Genomic DNA, 25913 nt, shown 5'->3' on the forward strand with positions numbered 1-25913 from the left:
TAAAATTAAAAAATTATAAATTTCATATATTATAAAAATTAAATAGTATTTTTTTTAATATTAACTTTTTTTAATCAAACTTCTTTACAAAGAATTAAAAAATAAATTGAAAGGTTCCGGAAGGAACATGAAGTCCTCATGTGGTTAAAGTCTAAGGAAAAGAACTACATAAAAAATGTGGACATAAATTCAAAAGACTTGAAAAGAATTGGATGACTGTGATTCATTGTGCGTTGTTGGATCCCTCTCATCAGACGGTCCATGATTTTTATGTCCCGTAAAGCATTTCACATGTGAAGTCTACCATAATTGAAATGCTTTATATGTTTTCACATTACAATTAATTATATATTTAGACCTACACAGAAATCCATGAATCTTAATTCAGACGAAATAAAATTATGTTTAAATTATTAATAAAACATTACTTATAAATCACCTTAAAATAAATTAAGCTGATATTTCTATAGAGAAAATATTATTTGTATTTTCTGAAATTTGAAACACTTTTTCAAAAAAAATTATTTTTTAGATTTTTATAACTTTATTAACACTAATATATAAATTTATAATTTTTTAAATTATTATAAAAAAGAATGGAAATTTTCATGAAACGTCAATAATTGAGAGATATTTGTTGTTATAATTTGTTCTACAATTTGGTTTTTGGCAAAGAAGACCTTGGTTTTGACGACATCAATTACCTGGAAAGCACCTTTCTCCTTTTCAACATTTTTTAAAATATTACCACATAATTTAGTTAACATTTGTCATCTTTACACACTCTGTTCTACCCTTTTTTTTTTAAGTTTCGTGGAACACATTGTAAGGTTGCTTATGTATCTTGTTCTCTGTTTGACTTTAAATAAATTCGAATATGTTATTAAGAGATTTACTTTGTTCTTTCATTATGCAGTTATTTTTATTTCTGGAAAATATTTTGTGTATAAAATTATTTTTAACTAAAAATATTTTCTTTCATTGATTAACGTTGTCTAAAAAATAAAATTAATATATAGCAGCTTCCAGCGACAGAAATCTACCATAATTTCTTCACTTCCATACAAACATACCATAATTACTTGTAAGTGATTAAGATGGCACATCTAGCCAACTTAGGAGCTCCTTGGTCTTCAATTCTTCATGTTCATCTCATTTTCTTAGTTTCTATCACCATGCTCAGCTTGCAACCGGAGATTTGTCTCAGTTTTAAGATGGGGAATGAAACTGATCGTCTTGCACTTTTGGAGTTCAAAGCCAATATAGCCAGCGATCCATATGGAACCTTGAGATCATGGAACAATTCTGTCAATTTCTGCAAATGGCAAGGGGTTACTTGCGGCCGAAAGCACCATAGAGTTACGTCTCTAGACCTGCACGAGCTGAGCTTGTCAGGTACAGTATCTCCATATATTGGGAATCTCACATTTTTAAGGTTCCTCAACCTTAGTGACAATAGATTTTATGGAGAAATTCCCCAAGAAGTTGGCCGTCTGTTTCGTCTAAGAATTTTCAGCCTCAAGAACAACATATTGAGAGGAGAAATTCCAGTCAACATCAGCTTGTGTTCAGAGCTCAGGATTATGACTTTGGCTTTTAATGGCTTAGTGGGGAAAATTCCAGCTGAGCTAAGCTCTTTAAAGAAGCTCATGGGGCTTTTCCTCGGTACAAACAAACTTACAGGAAAGATCCCACATTCTTTTGGAAACCTTTCGTCCCTCCAACATTTATTTCTAGTATACAATCATTTGGAAGGAAATATTCCAAATGAATTGGGACGAATTACAAGCTTGACAATGCTTGGGATAGGAGTCAATAATCTGGTTGGTCCAATTCCTTCTACCCTCTACAATATCTCATCCATCACTGCTCTATCTGTCGCAGATAATCAACTTCATGGGAGGCTCCCGGAAAAAATAGGACTCACTCTTCCTAACCTGCAAATTTTTCAGATCGGCGATAACAAATTCCATGGAAGTATTCCAGCTTCATTAACGAATGCTTCTCAGCTTCAAATACTCGATATCGGTAGCAACAGATTGACAGGACAAATCCCCAAAAATCTGGGAGATTTGACTGGTCTTCAACGGCTGAACATGGAGAAAAATTTTCTGGGCAATAATTCAAGTCAGGACTTGGCTTTCATAACATCTTTGTCAAATTGCAGCAATCTCCGAAAACTATATCTTACTGACAATAATTTCGGCGGTGTATTCCCTGCAACTATAGTAAACATGTCTACACTTGTAGATTTAGGCTTAGGAACAAACCAAATATCAGGTAGAATTCCAGCAGACATTGGAAACCTAGTCAATTTGTATCGATTAGGCTTGGAGCAAAACCTTTTTTCTGGCAGCATTCCCAATTCTTTGGGAAAGCTTCAAAAGCTGCAAGCATTGCTTTTGCATACAAACATGTTGTCAGGACAAATCCCTCAATCCTTAGGTAACATTACCCAACTATCTGATCTTTGGTTAGGAATAAACAAATTAGAAGGGAATATGACAAGTATCACAAACTGTCAAAATCTGCATATTCTGGATGTGGGGGACAATAACCTGACTGGTAGCATACCTCCACAAATTTTTGCTCTGTCCTTTCTTTCACTAGCTCTTAACTTGTCATATAACTCATTGACAGGTCCGTTATCCCGAGAAATTGGCCACCTCAAAAATATTGGTGCATTAGATATCACAGAGAACAAACTGTCTGGGGAAATTCCTGGATCAATCGGTGAATGTTTGAGCCTAACTGATCTTTACATGACAGGTAATTTTCTCCAAGGACCCATTCCTTCTTCCCTTGCTTCCTTACGGGGTCTCCGATCCCTAGACCTGTCAAGAAACAATTTATCGGGAAAGATTCCAAAGGAGATAGAAAAGCTTCCCTTTTTACAGTTTCTGAATCTCTCTCTCAATAATCTTGAGGGTGAGGTACCAACCAAAGGAGTTTTCAGCAGTAGAAGTGCAGTGTCCCTTGATGGTAACAAAAATCTTTGTGGAGGTATTCCAGAACTGCAGCTACCAGCATGCCCCATCAAGCAAAAGAAATATAAAAAGCCTCTTGTTGCCATTATTCTAGCAGCAACCATGAGTTCAGTTTTGTTTTTGTCAGCAATAACATCCTTGAGGCTTTTCTACCGGAGAAGATCAAAAAAGAATCCATCATCCAATCCTTTTATGTTGGATAAGCTCTTTCAAATTTCATACAAGGAGCTTCTCAAAGCAACTCAGGGATTCTCTTCAGACAACTTAATCGGAGAAGGTAGTTCTGGATCTGTATATAGTGGAAGTCTTGATCTAGATGGAGAAAGGATAGTTGCTGTGAAGGTACTCAACCTTCAACAACACGGAGCTTCCAAGAGTTTCATTGCTGAGTGCAGAGCATTGCGAAACGTCAGACATCGAAACCTGGTGAAGATCTTGACATGCTGCTCTAGCATTGATTTTAAAGGCAATGACTTCAAAGCTCTCGTGCTTGATTTCATGGAGAATGGAAGTTTGGAAACGTGGTTGTATCCAGAAGAAGATGGTACTAGTCAATCAAGGAATTTAAACCTTCTTCAAAGGCTTCGTGTTGCCGTTGATATGTCATCAGCTCTGCACTACCTTCATGATCTCTGTGAAACACCAATAATTCACTGTGACTTGAAGCCAAGCAATATTCTGCTTGACAATGACATGAATGCTCATGTTGGTGATTTTGGATTAGCAAGGCTTCTTTCCAAAAACACAAGCAACTCTTCTCAAGGCCAAACAAGCTCCATCGGGATCAAGGGAACAATAGGCTATATGCCTCCTGGTAATAAAATCTTCAATACTCTTATTTATCAAATAAACATGGTAGTCATCTATATAACAAAAATTATGGGATATGTTTGCATTCAGAATATGGAATAGGTAGCGAAGCAACAACAAATGGGGATGTGTACAGCTTTGGAATAATTTTGTTGGAGATTTTCACAGGACGGAGACCAACTGATGAAGTGTTCACAGATGGTTTGAATCTCCACAGCTTTGTGAGTTCTAAGCTACCAGGACATGTAATGCAGGCTCTGGATCCCAAGCTAATTGCAACAGGAGAATTCAGAGCAGAAGAAATTGTTGAAGACAATGAGAGCAGTGATGATGGTCAAATTGAAATCCAAGAAAATAATATCAACATTGAAAATTTGAAATTACATGCAAGCAATGTGAAAGAATGTGTTGTATCAGTTCTCAAAATAGGACTTGCATGCTCAGCAGAACTACCAGGAGATCGAATGAACATGAGCGATGTCACCAGAAAATTAAACATCATCATGGATGCTTTCCTTCGTGCAAGGACTCATGAAGATCCACGAATTGTAAATCACAAATAGGTATGAGTTTCATTTTTTAAAACACTTTCTGATTGAGAAATCTCATACTCTGTTCATATTTGCTCATAGCCTAATTAAGGCTACTTTGATTTGGATTGAATTGCAGAGGAATAAGCAATTTGCATTCAAGCAGTTTCAAAGACAAAGTACTCTCTTGGCATGTTTCCCCTTGCAGAGGAATAAGCAATTGCAGAGGACTAAACTTAAAGTTCTAGCTACTGAACTCTCTGCAACTTCTTTACCATATTTTTCTTTCAGTTATATCTAAACTTAGAATGTGTAGATCAATAAATATTATGATCATGGGAAAATTACTGTTTAGTCCTTTAGTTAACAAAATTAATTACTTGGTCTATCTATTTTGAGAAATTCATTATTTTTAATTCATGTATTTTTACTATTTTACTATTTAGTCTCTCGTCCAATTTAAATTAAGTTTTTCGTTAATAAATGCATTTAAAGGAGATAAATTATTAATAAATGCATTTAAAGGACTTAATAGTAATTTATCCTATTTATATTCTATACAATATAAGCCATAAATTTATAACATATTGGTTTACAATACATCAACTATTTAGTTGTTGTGTAAAAAATTAAAAGAAACCATTATAATTTTAAAAAGAAAAAAAAAACATATTTGAATCAGACCGGTTTTCAATTGGAAACCAGTATTTTCAAGATGCTTTCAGTTTAAGTTTGAAAAAAAGAGGAATCAGAATCAGTCTATTTTTTGCTTGGTCCATAAACCGAAATTGTTGATCCAATTTGATTCATTGCACTAGTTAATATTTGAGTCATCTTTAAAATTACAAGTAGTTATATTTAAATTAAAAATTAAAAAAATTACAATTTAAGAAGAAATTCATTAATTTGTTTTTTTATTTTAAAAATATATTAAATTATTTTTTAAAATTTTAAAAATTTACTAATTAGTCTCTTAATTAATTTTAATCATTAAGTATTTACTAGTTAATCTATGTAGTATGGTAAAACTCTAGTTAGTCACTCCATTTTAAAAAATACATTATGATTTTTATAAAGTTTTTTAAAAAATACTAATTAATTACTCATATTGAGAATATTTTATTTTTTTAATATTTAATTGTTAAAATTAATAAAAAATTAATTAGTATATTTTTTAAAATTTTAATAATACTTTAATATATTTTTCAAATTGATTTTTTTATTATTTCAAAATTATTTGTCTATTTTTTATACTATAATAATATATAATTGATTATTATTATTTTATTTTATTTATTTTATTTTAAAAAAAATAATATTTTTTAATATTTAATAAAATTTAATATTTTAATATAAATATAATTAAAAGTTAATAAAAAAATTATTATATAAAAAAATAAAATAAATAAAAATTATGAGATAAGAATAATGATTATATATATATATAAAATGCTACAAAGTTGTTTTACATGTTTGCTTTGGCTAAGACCATGGTCAGTCAACCAACGACCTACGGGTCACGCTTCAAGTCTACACGCCAAACTAACTAATTCAGCCTAGTTTATGAGCTTTGATTATCACTAATAATTGAATTAATTAAGGAATCATTATTCTTTCCACATCCTGTTGAAATGCCACGTCTACACACTCTCTCGTCTTTACACACCCTACTGGAATTAGAGGACATTAAATGTGAATTTATTTAGAGTAATGCTAAAAATTTATTATCAGTTAAACACTTGATGAATAGTAAGTCATTAATATATTTTTTTATAAATATAGCTTATTATAATTTTAGTCTTATAATAAAATATATCTAAATAAATTTAAAAAATCTCATATTTTATTTCTCTAATTTTTTATTTTTATTTTCAAAAAAATATATAGCTTTGAAGGTACTCAACATTCAACATCTAAGGAGCTTCTAAGAGCTTCATTGCTGAGTGCAGAGCATGGCGAAATATCAGGCATAGAAATCTGGTGAAGATCTTGATATATTGCTTTTAAAGGCAATGGCTTCAAAGCACTTGTGCTCGAATTCATGGCGAATGGAAGTTTAGAAATGTAGTTGCATCCAAATGAAAATGGTAGTAATCTGCCAAGGAATTTAACGCTTCTTCAAAGGCTTCATGTTGCCATTGATTTGTCATCAGCATTGCATTACCTTCATGACCTTTGCGAAACTCCAATCATACACTGTGACTCGAAACCAAGCAATATTCTCCTTGACAATGATATGACTGCTCATATTGGTGATTTCGGATTAGCAAGGTTCCTTTCCAAAACCACAAGCAATTCTCAAGGCCAAACGAGCTCCATTGGGTTAAAGGGAACAATCGGCTACATGCCTCCAGGAATTAAAATCTTCTATACTCTTATTTCAAATAACTTCGCTAGCCACGGATACAATAAAAATGGAAATGAAAATGTTTGGATTGCAGAATATGGAATAGGTAGCGAGGCAACAACATATGGGGACGAGTACAGCTTCGGAATAATTTTGTTGGAGATTTTCACAGGACGGAGACCAACTGATGAAGCATTCACGGATGGTATGAATCTCCACAAGTTTGTTAAATCTAAGCTACCAGGACAACTAATGCAGGTACTTGGATCCCAAGCTTATTGGAACAAGAGAAGTGGAAGTAGAGGAAATTGTTGAAGATAATGGAAGTGATGATGATCAAACAGAAATCCAAGAAAGTGATGTCAATGAAAATTTGAGATTATTACCAGGAAGCAATGTGAAAGAATGTGCTGTATCAGTCCTTGAAATAGGACTCGCAAGCTCAGCAGAACTACCAAAAGATCGAATGAACATGAGCGATATCACAAGAAAACTAAACATCATCCCAGATGCTTTTGTTCGTGCAAGGGCTCATTAAGATTATCGAACTGCAAAACACAAAAGGGTACGTTTTTTTCTAACAATTCTGATTGATATACCTTGTACCAGCTTCATATTTACTTACAGCTTCCCAAACGCTACTTTCATTTGGATTGAATTGCAGAGGAATCAGCTGTGGCTATGAGTTTGTGCTTCACCTTGAATTTCAAGCACAACTGGACAAGTGTTCTATGAAGACCAGTCATCTTCTTCAGCAAACAAACCTCAAATTCTACATCTTAAACTGTCACAAACGTCACACATTTTCTTTGAAGTGCATCTGTTATGTTTCAGTTGTTTTTCTTATTATACTAGTCAGCTATATCCATCCAATTAGTCCATGACACCAACATTGCCATTTGCAATAATTTAGTATTTAAAACTAAGAAATAATATTAAAAAATAATGTAATTATGTGATAAGAGTAATTTTATTTATTTTATTGCGTATGATTTATTATAAATGAAGCCAGTATGATAATTTGCTTTAGGAAAATATTTTTTTTTATTCATATAAAACAAAGCCTTTCGGAACTGTTAGTTTGTAAGCCCATTAGAACTAACCCAACCCAGACGGCTCAGCCCAAACAATCCCCAAGGATCCCACGGCCATCAGATCAGATTCCCTTCTAAATATCAAATTCTAGCCGTCCGATCAAGCTCTCCCCAAATTAACCCCCGTTCCGCCGTTCTCCTGCCGCTATATAATTCAACTGAAACCCTAATTTCATCTCTACCAAAACCTTTTCTTTTTCTCCTCAGTAGCTCCTTACTCGGAGGTTAAAGAGGCGGCACTGTCTCGCTGTCCGCCTTGACCAAGCCGTAGCTTCGTCTAGGCCCTCTAGTGTTTTTGTAGCATACTCTCTTCCTACTCAAGTCTTCTTTTTTTGATATCTACTTCCTACAAAATCAGTACGAAATGGCTTCAAAACCATCCAAAGCTGATAAGAAGATTGCTTACGATGCTAAGCTCTGCCAGTTTCTGGACGAGTACAGCCAGATTTTGATTGTAGCTGCAGATAATGTTGGGTCGAACCAGCTTCAGAACATCAGGAAAGGTCTTAGAGGTGACTCTGTGGTTCTCATGGGAAAGAATACCATGATGAAGAGGTCCATTAGAGTCCACGCTGACAAGACGGGGAACAAGGCTTTCCTTAACCTCATTCCTCTCCTTCAGGTATATTATTGCTCTAAATTCTAATCTGTTTTGTGGGTTTGTTTTGTTTGATCATTTACTGCTTAGTGATTGAATTTTACAGTAGTATCAAGTTGAAGGGAATGTGATTTGGATACATTACCTCTCAAAAAATAAGGAACCTAACTTTTTGTTGCTGCTCGCTTTTTTTCCCCCTTTAATCAGGGTAATGTTGGATTGATTTTCACTAAGGGTGATCTCAAGGAAGTGAGCGAAGAGGTTGCCAAGTACAAGGTGGAGTAGCTTATTTCTTTTTTATTGATTCTCGTCATTTGATAGTTTATTGCTGTTGGACATGATTATCTTTCCTGATTGGTTTCAGTAGGATTTCCGCTGATATTGTAAATAGAAATAGTTTTCTGTCCTGGTATAAATCGGACTTTATGAACTTTCGATAGTTTTAATTATAGAATTGCTGTTAAATTTTATTTTTGCAGTCGATTACAATTACATTAGCATACTATTGGGCTGGCATTCAGAACAGTATAAAATTTTGAAATGCATTCTTGCCGTACTGTAGCATCTATGAACTTGTTATGTTTAGTAATGTTGTATGAAACAATGGAGAAACATCCTTTGTAAGTAAGTTGTTTCTGTAGACTTCAATGGATCATTTAGTGGGGAGAGTAAAACATTTTGTTTGATAAAAGTAGTGGCTTTAGATCTTCTCATGAATCAAGGACGAAGACTATCTGTTGAAATTTTTAGAGTTAATAGAGACTTCCAGACGGGATGTGTAGATTGAATTACAGATAGATTATCAATTGCTGTCAGCAGCTGATATTGTTTGTGTAACATGATATCTTATAGTGATGTTCCGAGATCCAGAGAGAGAGACTGCTGTCAGCAGCTGATATTGTTTGTGTAACATGATATCTTATAGTGATGTTCCGAGATCCAGAGAGAGAGAGACAGTGTGTGTGTGTGTGTGTGTGTGTGTGTGTGTGTGTGTGTGTATCAATTGCTGTCAGGAGCTGATATTGTTTGTGTAACATGATATCTTATAGTGATGTTCCGAGATCCAGAGAGAGAGTGTATCAATTGCTGTCAGCAGCTGATATTGTTTGTGTAACATGATATCTTATAGTGATGTTCCGAGATCCAGATTGAGAGACAGTGTGTGTGTGTGTGTGTGTGTGTGTGTGTGTGAAATTAGAGGTGGTGAAAAATGTATTGCACTAGATTACATTCACGCCATGTGCTGATATGATTACATGTTAGGGCAATGTATTTGTCAATTGTGCTAGACTTTTTTTTTTCATTCAATTGATATTTCTGTTGTGTTTTGCCCTGTGAATGATCAGGTTGGAGCTCCAGCTCGTGTTGGTTTAGTTGCCCCAATTGATGTCGTTGTTCCTCCTGGCAATACTGGGCTCGACCCATCCCAAACCTCTTTCTTCCAGGTCTATCACCTGAAGTTTATGATGATACTATATTTACTGGTCATTTGTTGGTTACTGCTTGAAGCAAGTCCAATTAATTTTGCTTAAATTTTTTTTTTTTGGATCAAATTTAGGTGCTCAATATTCCTACTAAGATTAACAAGGGTACTGTCGAAATTATCACCCCTGTGGAGCTTATCAAGAAGGGTGAGAAGGTCGGCTCTTCTGAGGCTGCTTTGCTGGCCAAGCTTGGCATAAGGCCATTCTCTTATGGTCTTATTGTTCTGTCTGTTTATGACAATGGTTCTGTCTTCAGCCCAGAGGTGCTTGATTTGACTGAAGATGATCTTGTTGAGAAGTTTGCTACTGGTGTCTCCATGGTCACTGCATTGGCATTGGCCATCTCATACCCAACTCTGGCAGCTGCACCACATATGTTCATCAATGCCTACAAGAATGTTCTAGCTGTTGCAGTTGCAACTGACTACACCTTCCCACAGGCAGAGAAAGTGAAGGAGTACCTGAAGGTGGGTTCATGCATAAATTATCCTGGCTAGTTTGCGTTTTAAGTTTGAATCTATTTTTGTTGTCATTTTTTTCTCGTAACTGGGGTTTTTATTGGTATGGTTGCAGGATCCTAGCAAGTTTGCTGTTGCTGTTGCTCCAGTTGCAGCTGCTGCTGCTGCTGCCCCAGCTGCTGCTGCCAAGGAAGAGGAGAAGAAGGAAGAACCAGCTGAGGAGTCTGATGACGACATGGGTTTCAGCCTGTTCGATTAAGTTTCATGTAGCTTGCTTTTCTACTGTAGGATTATTTCTAGTATAATTTTGTCGATTGAGAGTTGTTTTGGATAATATTGTTGTTCACCGAGTTTCACATATGTCGATAGGATGTTTCTATCTCTTTACAAATATGCTTATGTTTTGATTGGATTGAACCCTCCATTTTTGGTGTGCCTTTCTCAAGTTCTTTGGATTACGGAGGGGAAACTTTTGCAAAAGCCCATTCTAGCCCTCCAAATTAGATGTGGATTTAAGTTTTACCTTGTATTCTAATTGGGCCTGGCAACGTGTCCGTTCCGTACCATCTGTTATTGATTATGGCAAAATGAAAAGGGATCGAAATCAATCTCATTTTCCACCTCCGGCCAAGCAATTTGGCAAAAATGGAGGCGGCTGTTGTTTTCCGATTCACTCCATTTACTACTTGACTTCTCAATTTCATGACATCGTTGGATGGTGGGATTTGCATGCTTCGCCCATTTCAATCTCCATTAACCCGCTTGATTGAGGCACTTTGGTTTAATGGCTGATACGATAGGACTTTAAAACTAGGTGGTTACTCCTTAAATCTGCATGATCCGGTCTCCTTTTGAGCAGCAGCCAGTTTTGTTATAAAGGAAGAACAGAAATATATATATATATATTTATGATTGGCTTTAATTGAAATTCGGATTCAAAACTTCGGAGAAAATGGGGTTTAAGCCCATTCCAAGAATCGATGATGAAAGAAGAATACAAAACTAATCAAATTACGCTTAATTGACAATCTATTTTTTTTCTTGTTAAAGTCGTATATTTCACATTTACAAAATTTTTTATAATCAAATTTGATTGAATGGAATAGATAATTGAATTTGACATAATAAATAATTGAATTGAATTTTTTAAAAAGAAAAAAAATCCTCCAATCTAATCTCAAGTGTATCCTTTGTTGTTTTCTCTCTATTTTTTATTTAAAGCAAGTTTGCTAACCATAGAATTATACAAGATTCAAAGGCCAATTAACATTAGGGTGCCTTAAATTTAATGGGAATGGAGTTGGTTAGTGATTGTAGGCTGTGTCCAGATCATGTACAGCTTCTATTTCCTCTGTTAGTACATGAATCTGCACTGCTCTGTGGCCTGTGGATGTACCTGGCCTATGCTTAATTTCTCCTATTTTCTATTCTTTATAATTCTAAATTCTCTTTTTTTTTTCAATTACTATTAAATCTCTAAACTTTTATAAAATTAATTATTTTAAAATTACTCCATTAAAATATTTTTATATTTTATAAAATTTAATTATTATATCTTTTTATTAAAAAATTATTAACTATCTTAAATTATTTATATTATTTAACCTCTATAATTTTAAATATTCATATGATTTAATTTTTTTAAAATAAAAATAAATTAACTAACAATTTTTTTATAGAAAAATTAGATTATTTGATTTTATAAAACATAAAAAGATTTAGTGGAATAATTTGAATAAAATATTTTATTCAAAATCACGGGTTATATGAAATGGAGGCAATAGAAAATTTAATTATGATTTAGATAAGATTTTGCAAGAGATATGTACAAAATAAAAGTATATGGGCAGCATTGACCTGCCCTTGCAAGACTTGATTAAATGATTGAAGACTTTAAATTGAGCAAAATATTTTCTTTCTAAGGTATATAGTTGGTGGTATAAAAATAATATTTTAATCACTAAAATTTTAAATAATTAAATATATTTTTCAAAGTATTTCTAATAAAACTTAGAACAATATTTTTTTAATCATATTTTTTTAATATCCTGTTTAATTTTAGTCTAATTTAATATATAATGATTAAAAATATATTATTTGCATGCTAAAATATAAATTTAAGTCTATATCTTTATTTTCATATTAAAAAATAAAAATTTTACAACGTAGTCTTATAATATTGAAAAATTTATTATTTTATTTATTATTTTTAAAGATACATTAAAATATTTTTGATATTTTAAAAGATCTATCAATTAGTACTATTGATAAATTTATCGTTAAATATTCCACTAATTAATTCCATAATTTTAAAAAATTTAGTAATTACTCTTTTAATTTTTTAAAAAATTTATTAATTAATCTGTCTTAATAATTAAAATTAATAGAAAAACTAATTAATAGACTTTTTAAAATATTAAAAAATATTAACATATTTTTCAATATTAAAAAATTAATTAATTAATTTTTTCATATTATAATAACTATATAATAATTTAAAAAATATTAAATATTTTATTTATTAATTTTGATAATTAATTATAATGAAATTTTATATAAAATTTAACGATGGCATTTTTATAATATCGCAAACAATAGTGTAGGCAAATGGTCAAAACAACGTGGTTTGAAATTCAATCCACAGATAATAGCAAGGAAGGAGGCTGGTCGGTAATATATTATTGCTTTAACCCTATAGATTTTCTTCCGTCTAAGAAATGTTTTTAATAACAACACTGCCAAATTTAAAATAAGTCTAAATCATCTAATTTTTAGAAAGAGAAATACTTTAGAATTTTATAAAAAATACTTTTATTCCAAATCCAAATATAATTCAATAAATACAATCAAAATTTTATATATATTATATCATTTTACCACAAAATAATTTGAATTTGATTTGGTGGTGGGACAAATGTTCTTCAACTTATTATCTTAAAAAGAATTCAATTTTGATCTTATTTCACAAAATAAAACCCTAAATTTTTTTTTTACCATTTAAATCGTCGAGATAGATTTAAAAAACCCTAAATGATCATACACATGTGTTGGCATTTTCAACAAACAAACAAAAGAATAGTTTTGAAAATTTGAATAGAAGATGGGATAAGATTTATTGGTGGTTGCTTGGTTTTTGGAATTTTAACCAATACAAAGGCATATCCAATTTTCTAGTTATCTTTTGCCTTGATGTTGGTCCTTGTCGTGGCTAACTCAAGGAGTAATTTATCAATTTATTTTCGCAACAAATAATCTTATAGAATATTCACATCAATTAACTCAAGATTGTATCAAAAATATAAATTTATTTTTCAAGTTTTTACCATAAAATGAATTTTCATAATGAATTATTTATTGATAATAAAATACAAGAGATATGTTATAAACTTTTCATGATTCAATGATTTTTTTTCAAACAATTCAATGAGTAATTCATAAAAAAAAATGTTTTCGACCATACATTTAATACCCATTTGTCCAGAATTCATGCGGCAGTTTTCCTCTCAAGCGACAATTGACTTGTGCAATCAAAGAGAGAATGAAAAAGATTGCCACCAAAATTGGTAGGCCATTAGGGTAATCAAATGGTTGAAAAAGATAAAAAATTGTACCCAAGTTAGGCATTTGTATCTACCAAGATTTATTATTATTATTATTATTATTATTATTATTATTATTATTATTATTATTATTATTAATGATGTTATGAAATATAGAAAATAAAACCTATTATGATTGTGTAAGTTTAGATGGAGAGAAAAACGTTCATTTTCTTTTATTTTTTTTTTCCTATAGTGACGTCTAACTGTTTCTCTATGATGACGCTATATATTTCTGCCATTCAATTCTATATGTACGAATGTGTCAGAGTCCATCTATACGCCAGATGATCATTTAATTCCTTCCGACACGCATGCGAGTAGGGCTGCGGAGTGACTGGACCTACCCTATCTACCTCTTGTCACGTGGACTAAACTTCTAAAGGATGGACTTGTGAGCGTGAGTTAGAGCGCTCCGTGTAGTCTAGTCTATTTATGAGAAAGGCCTGATGAGTTTTGAATATGAATTTTTTCTTAAAATTTATAGCATGAATAAGTCGTCCAGTGATCATCAATTAAGAAAATATTTATTTACAATAAAATTAAAAAATTTTATATATAATAATTAGGAATGATGTTTATAAAATCTCAAACATTTTACTCTTTTATAATTATACTTTTAACTTTTATTTTAAATAAAATTTCTATTAATTATATTTTTAAAATAAATAAGTCAATCTCAATCTCATGTATTATTTAAGGAACTCGTAGAATTCATAGAAAAACTATTAAGTCAATTAAACTATAATAATAATAATATATTTTTAATGATAAATAAACTTAAACAAAAATAATTTTTGAAAAAATTGATCAATATAGATAGGGTGAGCATTAATAGATTATTATGAATATAAAGATAAATTCCATAATCGTTGTCTCGTGTCCACGTAGATCCGATAGATGGGGAGTGGGTAACGGTGGGTGCCTCAGGTTCGAGTTATTAATAGGTGACTTCCACGCCACGTGTCGGATACAGGCGTCAGTCACATTCACATGCTTGGCCGTGTGATTAGTTGGCATAAAAAGAGCGGTGCTGAGTTGGTGGCCACCACTCCTAGTTTGCTTTAGACGAGTAATGATGGATTACACGTGTGCCAATCGTAGTCGGTGGAGTTTCTTTTAGCAATTCCATTTGGTGGCGGTAAACGCGGAGATTGAGTCCATGTTGGCGAAGGTTCTTTAGCCAACGTTTCAAAGATCAAACGCACAATGGGAATGAGACAACAAAACAGTCGACTAATGCCAAAAGTGATAAGACTTATCCCATTATCTTTTTTTTTTTAATATATGTAACTAACAATTCATTTTATAAAAAAAATTAAATAAATTATTATAAAATTATACACAATTTTCAAAAATAATTTTTAAAAAATTTTAAAAAATTATTTAAAAATTTAACTAAATTAAATTTTTATAAAATTTTTAATTTTAAACGAATTATACACTTAGACAGACTTGACTATAATTATATTTATTGGAGAAAATATTTAAATAAAATTATTTTTAAAATTAAAAGATATTTTAGTTAATAAAGTAATATTTAATTTAAAATAATAAAATTAATCTTTAATTTCACTAAATAAATATTAAAATTGACGTACTCATATATTTAATTTGATGATAAATACATTTGAATAAATTTAAAAAATTTTAAATTTAATTTTTTCAATTTCTAATTATCATGAATGTATGCAACAAAAATTATAAATTAATATTTACATATTTTCTTTTAATTCAATCAAAACTCAAATTCAAATTTTTACAAAATTAATGTTTCCCTCGAGCATCAATTATATGGTTTTATTCAGAATTGAAAGAAAAGGTAAATAATCTTATTTATTCTTAAGCCAATTGATTAAAAAATTTAATATTTACGTGTATTTTAATTTAAATATTCTAATTTTAATATAATTAACTTAATTTTTATATTTTAATGTAATTTTAATGAATGTATAAATTTTTAAATTTGATAATTAATAATTTAATTATTTAACTGATATATCACATTATTATTATTATAATTCTTTTTTAATTGATCAATTGAATATAAAAATTTTAATATTTGTATTATTTTAAATTTTAATCTAAACATTAATATTTTAGATAAATGAGCTCAATTCAAAACGTAGAATTTTTAATATTAAATAAATACAATCACTTATCAATAATATTCAAGAAGCTAGAAGTGGCTGCTTTTGGTGAGAAAAATTTAAGATTCAACTTCAAGATTACATCAAATGGAAATGAGAATCAGAAAGAAATCAGCTAAGCTGGATAAGATATGGTAGCTGTAAATTTCAAAGATCTCATCATTTAATCCTTTTATTTATTTCTATAACCCTCTTTTCGCATTTAATCCACATCATGTCCTTTTAGTCATTTATGGGCCTCTAATTCTAATTAGTACTACTACTAATTTTCTTACCTAATATGGTTTGATCTATTAATACAAAATCAATCTTATAGTAGAAATAATTTAATAATTATTAAATTAAATGGTTAATTAAAATTTATATAATAGATAAACGAATATGGATATAAAGATTTTAAAAAAAAAACTGAATTAATTTTTTTAATAAATCAGTTTTATAAAATTTAATATTGAAAAGTTCAAATTAGATTGAAGCTTCCAAACTAGACTTGCATGCATACAAGAATCACTATTCACTAATAACTAGAAAAAAAAGAAAAAAGAAAAGTCATTAAGCAGACATAGTTGAAAAACAATAAAATAAACAAAAAAGACCAAGGTCCAATGTTAGAACGATTCCACTCACTATTTACTAGAAGATTTCCAACATGTGCTGTTTCCTTCCTTTCAATACCAGTACCTAACGCTTAGACACCTTCCACGACAGTCCATAGCTTATATGGATAAGCTCCCTTCTCCCTCTCTCTCTTTCGAAATTTCCATTTTCTACAGATTATTACCAAACAAAACTTAATTTAATTTTCCACTCACTTTCAAATTTCAAAATTATCTGTTTCTCTTCATGGACTTTCCTTCCTATCCATCTCTCTTTCCACACGCCTTTTCTTCTCCTCGTCTCTCTCCTCCCCCTATATATACCCTCCTCTCCCTCTCTTTCTCTTCGTGTCTTTCCACACAAACACGTTTTTCGAAATTTCAAAATTCACTTTTTGTTTTAATTTCCAGTTCATGAAAACATGGTTGGTTTAGATTGCAAAGCTAAGATGGTTTCCTCTGATCTCCCAAGCAAGTCACCCAGACTCTCTAACAAGCTTCATGTCCAGATCCCTTCTGCGACGACGTTTCGTGGTGTTACCAATTTCTCGCCGGTTTCCGCTTCCGACTCTTCTTGTTCGGCTTACGAGCACTACCTTCGGTTACCTGAGTTGAGGAAATTGTGGACTTGTAAGGAGTTTCCGGATTGGAAGAACGAATCCATTTTTAAACCGGCTTTGCAGGCTCTTGAGATCACGTTTCGGCTTATTTCCACCGTTTTATCGGACCCGAGACCGTACGCCAGTCGGAGAGAATGGAAACGAAGGCTTGAGTCGCTTGCTACTTCACAGATCGAGCTGATTGCTATTCTGTGTGAAGATGAGGAGGAAGGTGGACACACACGTGGCACTGCACCGATTGTTGATTTGCGCTCATCTAATGGCATTTTGGGTCGGGATGGGAGTTGCGCCGAGGTGTGGAAGGTCTCACCTGAAACCACCGTGGTCAACCGGACCAGCGAGGCCAGCCTACTTCCTCTCCTTTCCACGTGGCAGAAATCCGAGGACATTGCTCGGAAAATTTTCTACTCCATCGAATGCGAGATGAGGCCATGTCCGTACACTCTTGGTCTTGGAGAGCCGAACCTCGCCGGAAAACCTAACCTCGACTACGACGCCGTTTGCAAGCCAAGTGACGTACATAGCCTCAAGAAGAATCCGTACGATCACATAAACAACCACGAGAACCAAACGCTGTACACCACACACCAGATTCTAGAGTCGTGGATCCAAGCAGTTAAAGAGCTTGTTAAACGCGTAATTGAAAGAATTGGTAGCAAGAAATTCGATATGGCGTCAAGCGATTGCTATTTGCTTGAGAGAATTTGGAAGCTTCTATCCGAAATTGAAGATTTGCATCTGTTAATGGATCCAGACGATTTCTTGAGGCTCAAAAACCAGTTGCTCATGCGATCGCTTGACGAATCGGAGGCGTTCTGTTTCCGATCCAGAGCATTGGTGGAGATAACGAAATCTTGCAAGGACTTGAAGCATAAGGTTCCGGAGATTCTGGGCGTGGAGGTGGACCCCAAAGGTGGGCCAAGGATCCAGGAGGCGGCGATGAGATTATACAGCGAGAAGAAGGATTTCGAGAAGATTAGTTTACTTCAAGGGTTGCAGGCGATGGAGGCGGCTTTGAAGAGGTTTTTCTATGGGTATAAACAGCTGCTGACGGTGGTCATGGGGAGCGTAGAAGCTAGAGGAAATCGCGTTTTGGTGAATCCAGAGACATGTGACTCGCTGAGTCAGCTGTTCCTGGAGCCAACTTATTTCCCGAGTTTGGATGCAGCCAAGACGTTTTTAGGCGAGTTTTGGAGTCATGAATTCAGTGGGTTGGAAAAAGGGAATCGGAGACAGTAGCTGTGGTTTATGGCTACACATAGGAGGATGAAGAGACTCGGTTGGTGAATCGGTTTTGGCCTACTCAGTTGCTTGTTGTAGAAATAGACATAACACAAATTTTCTTCTGTTCATCATTTGTATCAAAGGTATTGATTATTTGTAAAAATTTTCTGTCTATTTATTTATTGTAACATTTTAATGTCATATCCATAGCAATTTCCTCCACGTTTATGGGATTCTTTTATATAATTTTCTTTTTAAAAAACTTAAAATTTCAAATTTTTACTATAAAAAACAACCAGTATTAATGGTTTCTAATTAATTTTAAGAAATGAGATAGAGTATCCAAATTAATTTGTGTTACTAATTAATTTTGAAGCCTACGATTGCCAAGGCGTCTGGGTGGTGTAGTTGGTTATCACGCTAGTCTCACACACTAGAGGTCCCCGGTTCGAACCCGGGCTCAGACATATTTTTTTATGACTTTTTCCCACGGTGCTACTGCGTTCGTTGATTTGTGCAATTGGTTCGTTAAAATTTACAATTGCAGACATATCCCCCACCCCTCAAAACAGTATAGAATTATGAGAACTGAATTGAATCGGTAGATTAAAAAATATTGAATTGAACTAATAACTTTACTTTTCTTTCCTATGCAACTGATGTTTTGATAGTTTTTCAGACAATATCCTAATAGTATCTATGATGAAGCTGTCTTTGAGAGTGCTGTGTTTAATAATACTTTTAATTTATATATAAAAAATTAAATATTATTTTACATTTATATTTTAATTTATTGCTATTATGTTAATGATATTATAATTATATATTGATCATATATGATTATTTTGTAAAATAATATTGATAGTTTGAAATAATAAATATGATAAAAATATTTATATATTGTAAAAAATTATATACGTATGAGATGAATTTATTTAATATATTGTAATTTGTCTAAAAATAATATCTATTTATTATAATATTAAAAGAGTATATTAAATGAAATGCAACTTTTTTCTAACTTATATATACATCCATACTAATAATTGAATCATAAATTAAATAATTAAATGCTAATTAATAAAATTAGATAAATACTAACAAAATTATATAAATTATATTTCATTAATAAATTCTACAAAAAATTATAATATATATTATGTGCAGTAAAAAACTGTTTGCTTTATAAATAAATAAATAAAATATTTTTAATTATATAAATATCAAAATAATATTTTTAAATTTATTATTAATTACTATAAATAAGTAAATTAACCTAAAATTACACTATTTTCATAAATATATAAATTTATTGAAATAATAATTTTTTAATTCATTATTCTAATATTTTTTAAAAAATTCAACAAATACGAAACGGATATTGATTTAATTAAACACTTATACTTTTATTAATAGCTAAATAAGTTTGATTTAAAATTTTAAATTAATTAAACTCTCGTAGTATTATTTAAACGTCAGATAGACATTCATTAAATATAATATGATGATCTGAGATTTAGAAAATAGGATTTTACAATGGGTTCTGTAAAACTGGAAAAACTTAGACCTAGAGGAGAATATTTCTTCTTTTATATGTTTTATTTTGGCTGCTAGTGACATGTAACAGAAAGTGTATCATTGGACCACCTGTCCCTGCTACATTGATACGGACGTACGAGGGAATCAGATTTCTGTCCCATACATAACGGCTTCTGATTCTTCCTGTGCGCATGCGTGAGTGGGTCCGCAAGGCAGATAGGTCTCATTCTTGGTTCCAGGCTGGGCCGTGAGATGAGATGAGAACCGAGCCCAAAAGGGGATCCATATGAGAGGCTGGGCAGGCCGGGCCGACCTGGATGAGAAATCCAGGTGGAGCCCGGCCTTAAGGTTTGGACGAGCCGGGCCTGTTTTGTGCAGATGGTGTGTGGGCCTTTGGATGATGGGCTATTGTCCGAGGTCCTGGCCCTTGACCGGGGTGGAGAAATCCAACGGTCATCAATTGCCCCTTTACCTTCTCGTCAGTTATTGTCCGACTGACGAGGGGTAAATATCGAGAGTAATAATGACCGCGCCGCTCCAGAACAAAACTGTTCAGAACAACTCTTCGTCTCATTACCGTTCCTCATTTTGAATTCTCTCCATCTCCCAAGAAAACTTGCTCTCTTCTGCTCTCTGTTCTCCTTCGACCTCTTCTGCTTATTCATCCTTATTGTGTTTCAGGTACGCTTTCTTATTCCTCCATGGAAGGTTCTAAACTTCTCGATGTTTTTAATCTTGAGTCAAACATCACTCACTCTACCATAACTAAGTATATTTCTCGGAGATATTTAGATACTCCGCTTTACTATATTCGAGCTCCTCTGCAAAATGAGAGGATAGCTCTTCCAAACCCTTCCCCTCCCAGTTTGATAGATCCCTAGAAGGGTCGTAGCTTAGTCTTCTTCCTTAAGCAGAGGGACTTCGGTCTGACTTTCCCTTTTACCCCTTTCTTCATCGAGGTTTTCCAATACTTCGGGATAACCCCCCGGATGTTGTCTCCAAATTCTATTTTGTTCATGTGTTGTTTTGAATCTATCTGCTTGAGTTGGGGTTTTACACCCACGGCTTGTCTATTCGTCACTTTCTTCCGTCTCGTTAGGGCGATTCAGAATTTTTACTATTTTGCCCCTCGTGGTGGATTGTCCCTTTTCACGGGCTACAAGGACTCAATAAAGGGATGGGTAGAGAGTTTCCTTGTGGCAGAGCTGAGAAAAGAGACTGACTTGTCGTGGGGAGTGGGGCTAGACTAGGAGGACGTCCTCCTGGGCTGCAACGACCGGCCCCAACTAAGCCTTACTTGTAATACCCGGCGAGACTCCGGTATCGGAATTCCTACCGTCCGGTGGAATCTTGGATGTCGGAGACCTCTAGAAGGGTAAAATCATGTTTTTGAAAAATGTTTTCATGTTTTTTTTTATGATTTTGAATATGAAATTGAATGAGTTTTTACAAGAGAAATCTTTGGAGGAAAACCCAGGTTCGGCCGCCGAAAGTCAAGTTCGGCCGCCGAACATGCATGCGTTTTGGAGGCACGTTAGGCCCCCGAAAGCATGAGTTAGGGAAGTTCATGTTCGGCCGCCGAAAGTCAAGTTCGGCCGCCGAACATTTGCATGGAAGCGGAGGCACATTCGGCCCCCGAACGTGGCCTGGCCAGCCACCTATAAAAGGGTCCCTTAGCCGAAAATGGGCGAGCTTTTTCTCCCCATTTCGGCCAAGGTGAGCATTCCGCCATCCTTCCCCAATCTTGAGTTTTTCCTTCCTTTTTCCATGATCTTTACAAGTTTATAACTTTGGTTTTGAAGATCTTTGAGCTTAGAACGAGTTTTGGAGCTTGGAGACCAAAAGTTGGAACTTCTCCCATCTTCAAGTTTAGATCTCCTCAACCCTCGATCTTCAAGAGGTAAGAGCCGATCTTAAGCTCCTTATGGGTTTTAAATAAGTTTTATGCAAGATCTATGGGTAGAAATGCATGTTAGGTTATATGTTGATGTTATGGGTATATATTGATGTTTTGAACAATGTAGCTTGTTTGTGTGTGATTGAAGTGTTGTAGATGGGGTATATGTATGTTTGAGGCCCCTAGGAACTTGTATGCATGTTTTGGTTGAGATATATGCATGATTTATGGTTTTGGGAGGCAGGAGGTTCGTTTGAACCAAGTTTCTGCCCGTTTGGCAGAAACCAGGTTCGGCAGCCGAAGGGAGTTTCGGCCGCCGAACCCCTTTTGTGGAGGCAGCATTCGGCTGCCGAAGGTGCCCCCGAAAAGAGACTTTTGTCTCTGTCTGGCACTTTCGGCCGCCGAAGGTGCCGCCGAACCTGCCTGACTTTCGTCTCTAGAGGGACTTTCGGCCGCCGAACCTGCCGCCGAAAGTGCCCTGTCCAGCCATTTCATGCATGTATTCTTATGGTTAATTTATGATGTTTTAGGGGGTTTTTGGGGAGTAGTTTGGAGTTATGTTCTAGCATGTTTGGTCCCTCATTTGAGTCCACCTGTGTAGGTTCGGACCCGAGGAACCGAGGACCCCAGCAGTGAGTTCAGCTGCTTCGGTGTTGTCAGAGTCAGCCAGAGGTGAGTGGAACTAAACTTACTCTTTTAAATTAAATGTTTTATCATGTTTCATGCATCATGATTATGCAATAGGATGATTGCATTAGCTTCACGAATATGCCGCATTGCATCATTTGTTGTTGATGTGGGTGAATGTTGGATGACCCAATTAGTCCATGACAGGAAGACCAGGACCCCATTCTACGGCCTGGCACGGAAATGAAAGACCAGGACCCCATTCTACGGCCTGGCACGATTGTGGACTCGAAGACCAGGAGCCCAGAGGAGGCCCTGGGATAATGGTAAGTAATGTATGTATGACAGGAAGACCAGGACCCCATGCTACGGCCTGGCACTATGTTAGCTTGGACTAATTGGTGACAAGTTCACCCAACCCTTATGTGAATTGTTTGTGTTATGATGCATTTCATAGAGCATAGTGTTGATGTGTTTTTAATAGTTCAGCTCACTGGGCTTTTAGCTCATCCCTCTCCCTTTACCCCCAGGCTTGCAGGTACAGTATAGTGCGGGAGTTCGGTTAGAGTGAAGAAGTTATGCCTTTGTAATAGTTAGTAATGGACATGATCAAATTGTAATGTAAAAGTACAGTATAGTTATGTAATGAGTTTTATGGATGTTAGTATGTGCTTGACCATAGAATGTTGTATCCCTTTTTATACATGATCTTAAAGATTTTGATGTTTATGTAAACCAACTCAACAGATGTATGTTACCCATTGAGGGCACAGATGAGATCCCACAGAGGGATCAAGGTTATGTTAATGTTTATGCACAGGTTGAGTTTGGTTGATGTTCAAAGGAAAGAAAAGTTTTAAATTTTTATGCATATTGTTGATCATGTATGGGATTATACAGGTTTACAGGTTTTATGTCAGGCTTGCTACGGGTCCCGGCGGCCTTAAGTCGACCCGGATCCTAGCGCCGGTAGCGGTCCGATTTTCGGGTCGTTACAGAATGGTATCAGAGCCCTAGGTTCATATGGTCGGACCTAGAGTGTCGGGCTCATAGAGGTTATAGAAGGTCAAGCACAATAGGAAAAGATCATGTCCACTAGGATAGGATGTGGAGTCCTGTCTTGCATGATGATGTGAAATGCCATGATAATATGCATGTGCATTAATGATATGCTATGCTATGTGATGTATGTGATGCGGGTTCATGTGTGCCCACATGAACCATATGATGCTAACGTTGCTTGTGATGTGCACTGTTTTTCAGAAAACAGGATGAGAGGAACCCGTCGATCAGCAAGATTGACTGGAGTACCACCTGAGGATGAGGGCATGAGCGCCCGTCCTCCAGCATTGCCTAGGGCAATGTCTAGTAGGTCCAATAGAGAAAGAGCAGCAAGAGACCCTAGAAGGTCTTTGGATTTGGGGAGAAGCAGGTCAGTCAGAGGAACAGTTCAGGGAGGAGCGTCAGAGGATATGGGGGATGATATGGACGTAGAACAGAGGAGGGATGGCAGTTTGGGAGTCAGTATGCCAGAAGAAGGAATGGGAGAGTCCCAAGGAGGCACTCAGGCCTCGGGATTTGTACAGCCACCTCACTACCCACATTTCTCACAACATCCCGGGTATTCGATGGGAGGAACATCGGATTACCCCAGTTTTAGCCCTTATCCCACACATATGCCATACCCACCTTACTACCCACCATACTCTCAGTACCCCATGTACCCACCTCCACCTCCCTATACCAGTACAGCAAACCCTACCCCAGGGGATGTTGTACCTCCACCACCTGCAGAACCAGCAGCCCCAGTTGCTCAACCACATAGACCTAGCTCAGCCAGTGGGAGCAAGGTTAAGATGACAGACTATATGAAGCTGGGTGCTCCCCAGTTTGAAACCGGTAATGATCCGTTCGTGTACTTGGAGCGGGTCAAGGCAATTACAGATGAGATAGGGGCGGATGACAGTAGAGCCATTCAGATGGCCGGGTTCACGCTTAAGTGCAAGAAGGCACGGGAGTGGTTCAAGAATTATGTGAACCCGAGAGTGGACAGCATGACTTGGGAAGAGTTTGCAAACGAGTTTGCAGGATGGGCTTTCCCTGATAGTTCAAGGGAATTGAAGATGATAGAATTCGAGCAGTTGAGGCAAACTGATGATATGAGTGTAGACGAATATACCGATAGGTTTATGGAGTTGCTGCCATTTGCAGGGCAAGACCTTAGCACAGACCAGAAGAAGTCGAGGAGGTATATCATGAAGCTCCATCCCAGGTATTCCTCCTTGGTACAGTCAGCAGATAGAGAGAGTTTTCACGCCATAGTAGATATGGCTAGGAGAATGGAAGCTAGTGCCATCATTCAGGGGACAGTTAAACAGACAGTGGCACAAGCTTCTGGTTCTAAAACTCCGGGTGGGGGAAAGTTAGATCCCTCTACCCTTAGTGCAGCAGCTTCAGGCAGCAAGAGATGGAGTAAACCCAAGGGTAAGAAGAATAAGTTCTGGAGTAAAGTCAAGTCCAGTCTGGGATTTGGGAGTGGCTCAAGCTCTGGTGCAGATAATGCAGTTTGTGCGAGGTGTGGTAAGCCACACAGGGGAGTATGTCGGTTTGGGACGAACGCCTGTTTCAGATGTGGTCAGGAGGGGCATATGGCTCGAGATTGTCCAAGAGCAGTCCCGATGGCTCAGTCCCAGCAGACAGCTTCAGGCAGTGTAGCGCAGCCAGCAGCTCCAGCCATGACTCAGGCCAGTGGCAGAGGCAGAGGGAGAGGGGCAGCCTCTTCTTCAGCGGGTTTCAGAGGTGAAGGTCCATCAGCCCCAGCACGGATCTTCACAATGACACAGCAGGAGGCAGACGCATCCAACACCGTGGTGGCAGGTAATCTCGTCATAGGTTGTTCGGATGTTTATGCATTGATGGACCCTGGTGCATCTCATTCATTTATTGCTCCGAGAGCCGTCCAGAGGTTGGGGTTGATGATCTCTGGGTTAGAGTGTCCTCTCTGGGTCAGTGGACCCAAGTGTGATCCATCAGTGGCAGAGTCAGTCTGTCAGTGTAGTCCAGTTTTTGTTGAGGGGAGATGCATGTCCGCCGACCTTGTGGTTCTAGATTTGACAGACTTTGACGTCATTCTAGGGATGGACTGGTTATCTACCCATGGTGCTACCTTGGACTGCAGGGACAAGGTAGTCAAGTTCAGAGGTCAGGATGGATCAGAGGTTGTCTTCAGAGGAGACAGGAGGGGTACACCTAGAGGTATGATCTCAGCTCTTCAGGCTCGTAGGTTGCTTAGGAGGGGATGTCAGGGGTATTTGGCTCATGTGAGAGAGCTTAATAGTCAGGTTAGAGAGCCC

General features: G+C 35.3%; 3 protein-coding genes, 1 non-coding gene and 1 pseudogene across 5 annotated transcripts; all 5 read left to right on the plus strand.

Moving 5' to 3' along the window:
* The first annotated feature begins 1040 nt into the window (after window positions 1-1040).
* On the plus strand, window positions 1041-4712 carry LOC110624660 (putative receptor-like protein kinase At3g47110). 2 transcript variants are annotated; one of them, XM_021769879.2, is made up of 3 exons: window positions 1041-3801; window positions 3888-4360; window positions 4467-4711. In XM_021769879.2, the coding sequence occupies exons 1-2, from the start codon at window positions 1098-1100 to the stop codon at window positions 4358-4360; spliced, it is 3177 nt and encodes a 1058-aa protein (XP_021625571.1). In that variant the 5' UTR covers window positions 1041-1097; the 3' UTR covers window positions 4467-4711. The 2 variants fall into 2 exon arrangements, with proteins under 2 accessions (XP_021625571.1, XP_043816762.1); XM_043960827.1 differs by having other exon boundaries at window positions 3888-4712.
* A 1357-nt stretch (window positions 4713-6069) lies between these two features.
* Window positions 6070-7212, plus strand: LOC110624955 (annotated as a pseudogene).
* A 718-nt stretch (window positions 7213-7930) lies between these two features.
* LOC110625067 (60S acidic ribosomal protein P0) lies at window positions 7931-10732 on the plus strand. Its single transcript, XM_021770576.2, has 5 exons — window positions 7931-8390; window positions 8574-8642; window positions 9713-9811; window positions 9925-10317; window positions 10424-10732. The coding sequence occupies exons 1-5, from the start codon at window positions 8133-8135 to the stop codon at window positions 10565-10567; spliced, it is 963 nt and encodes a 320-aa protein (XP_021626268.1). The 5' UTR covers window positions 7931-8132; the 3' UTR covers window positions 10568-10732.
* A 6069-nt stretch (window positions 10733-16801) lies between these two features.
* Window positions 16802-18719, plus strand: LOC110625157 (nematode resistance protein-like HSPRO2). Its single transcript, XM_021770706.2, has one exon. The coding sequence runs from the start codon at window positions 17076-17078 to the stop codon at window positions 18510-18512; it is 1437 nt and encodes a 478-aa protein (XP_021626398.1). The 5' UTR covers window positions 16802-17075; the 3' UTR covers window positions 18513-18719.
* Window positions 18720-18890: 171 nt separating this feature from the next.
* TRNAV-CAC lies at window positions 18891-18964 on the plus strand. The gene has a single exon. It is a non-coding gene; the product is annotated as a tRNA-Val (tRNA).
* Window positions 18965-25913: the final 6949 nt, after the last annotated feature.

Source organism: Manihot esculenta, chromosome 10, assembly GCF_001659605.2.
Source record: "Manihot esculenta cultivar AM560-2 chromosome 10, M.esculenta_v8, whole genome shotgun sequence".
Classification (NCBI taxonomy): Eukaryota; Viridiplantae; Streptophyta; class Magnoliopsida; order Malpighiales; family Euphorbiaceae; genus Manihot; species Manihot esculenta.

Coding starts and splice junctions, on each gene's coding strand:
- LOC110625067 (XM_021770576.2), top strand. CDS start 8,133: ATGGCTTCAAAACCATCCAAAGCTGATAAGAAGATTGCTTACGATGCT. Junction 8,643..9,712: donor AAGAGGTTGCCAAGTACAAG/GTGGAGTAGCTT, acceptor GTGAATGATCAG/GTTGGAGCTCCAGCTCGTGT. Junction 9,812..9,924: donor CCCAAACCTCTTTCTTCCAG/GTCTATCACCTG, acceptor GATCAAATTTAG/GTGCTCAATATTCCTACTAA.
- LOC110624660 (XM_043960827.1), top strand. CDS start 1,098: ATGGCACATCTAGCCAACTTAGGAGCTCCTTGGTCTTCAATTCTTCAT. Junction 3,802..3,887: donor AATAGGCTATATGCCTCCTG/GTAATAAAATCT, acceptor GTTTGCATTCAG/AATATGGAATAGGTAGCGAA.
- LOC110625157 (XM_021770706.2), top strand. CDS start 17,076: ATGGTTGGTTTAGATTGCAAAGCTAAGATGGTTTCCTCTGATCTCCCA.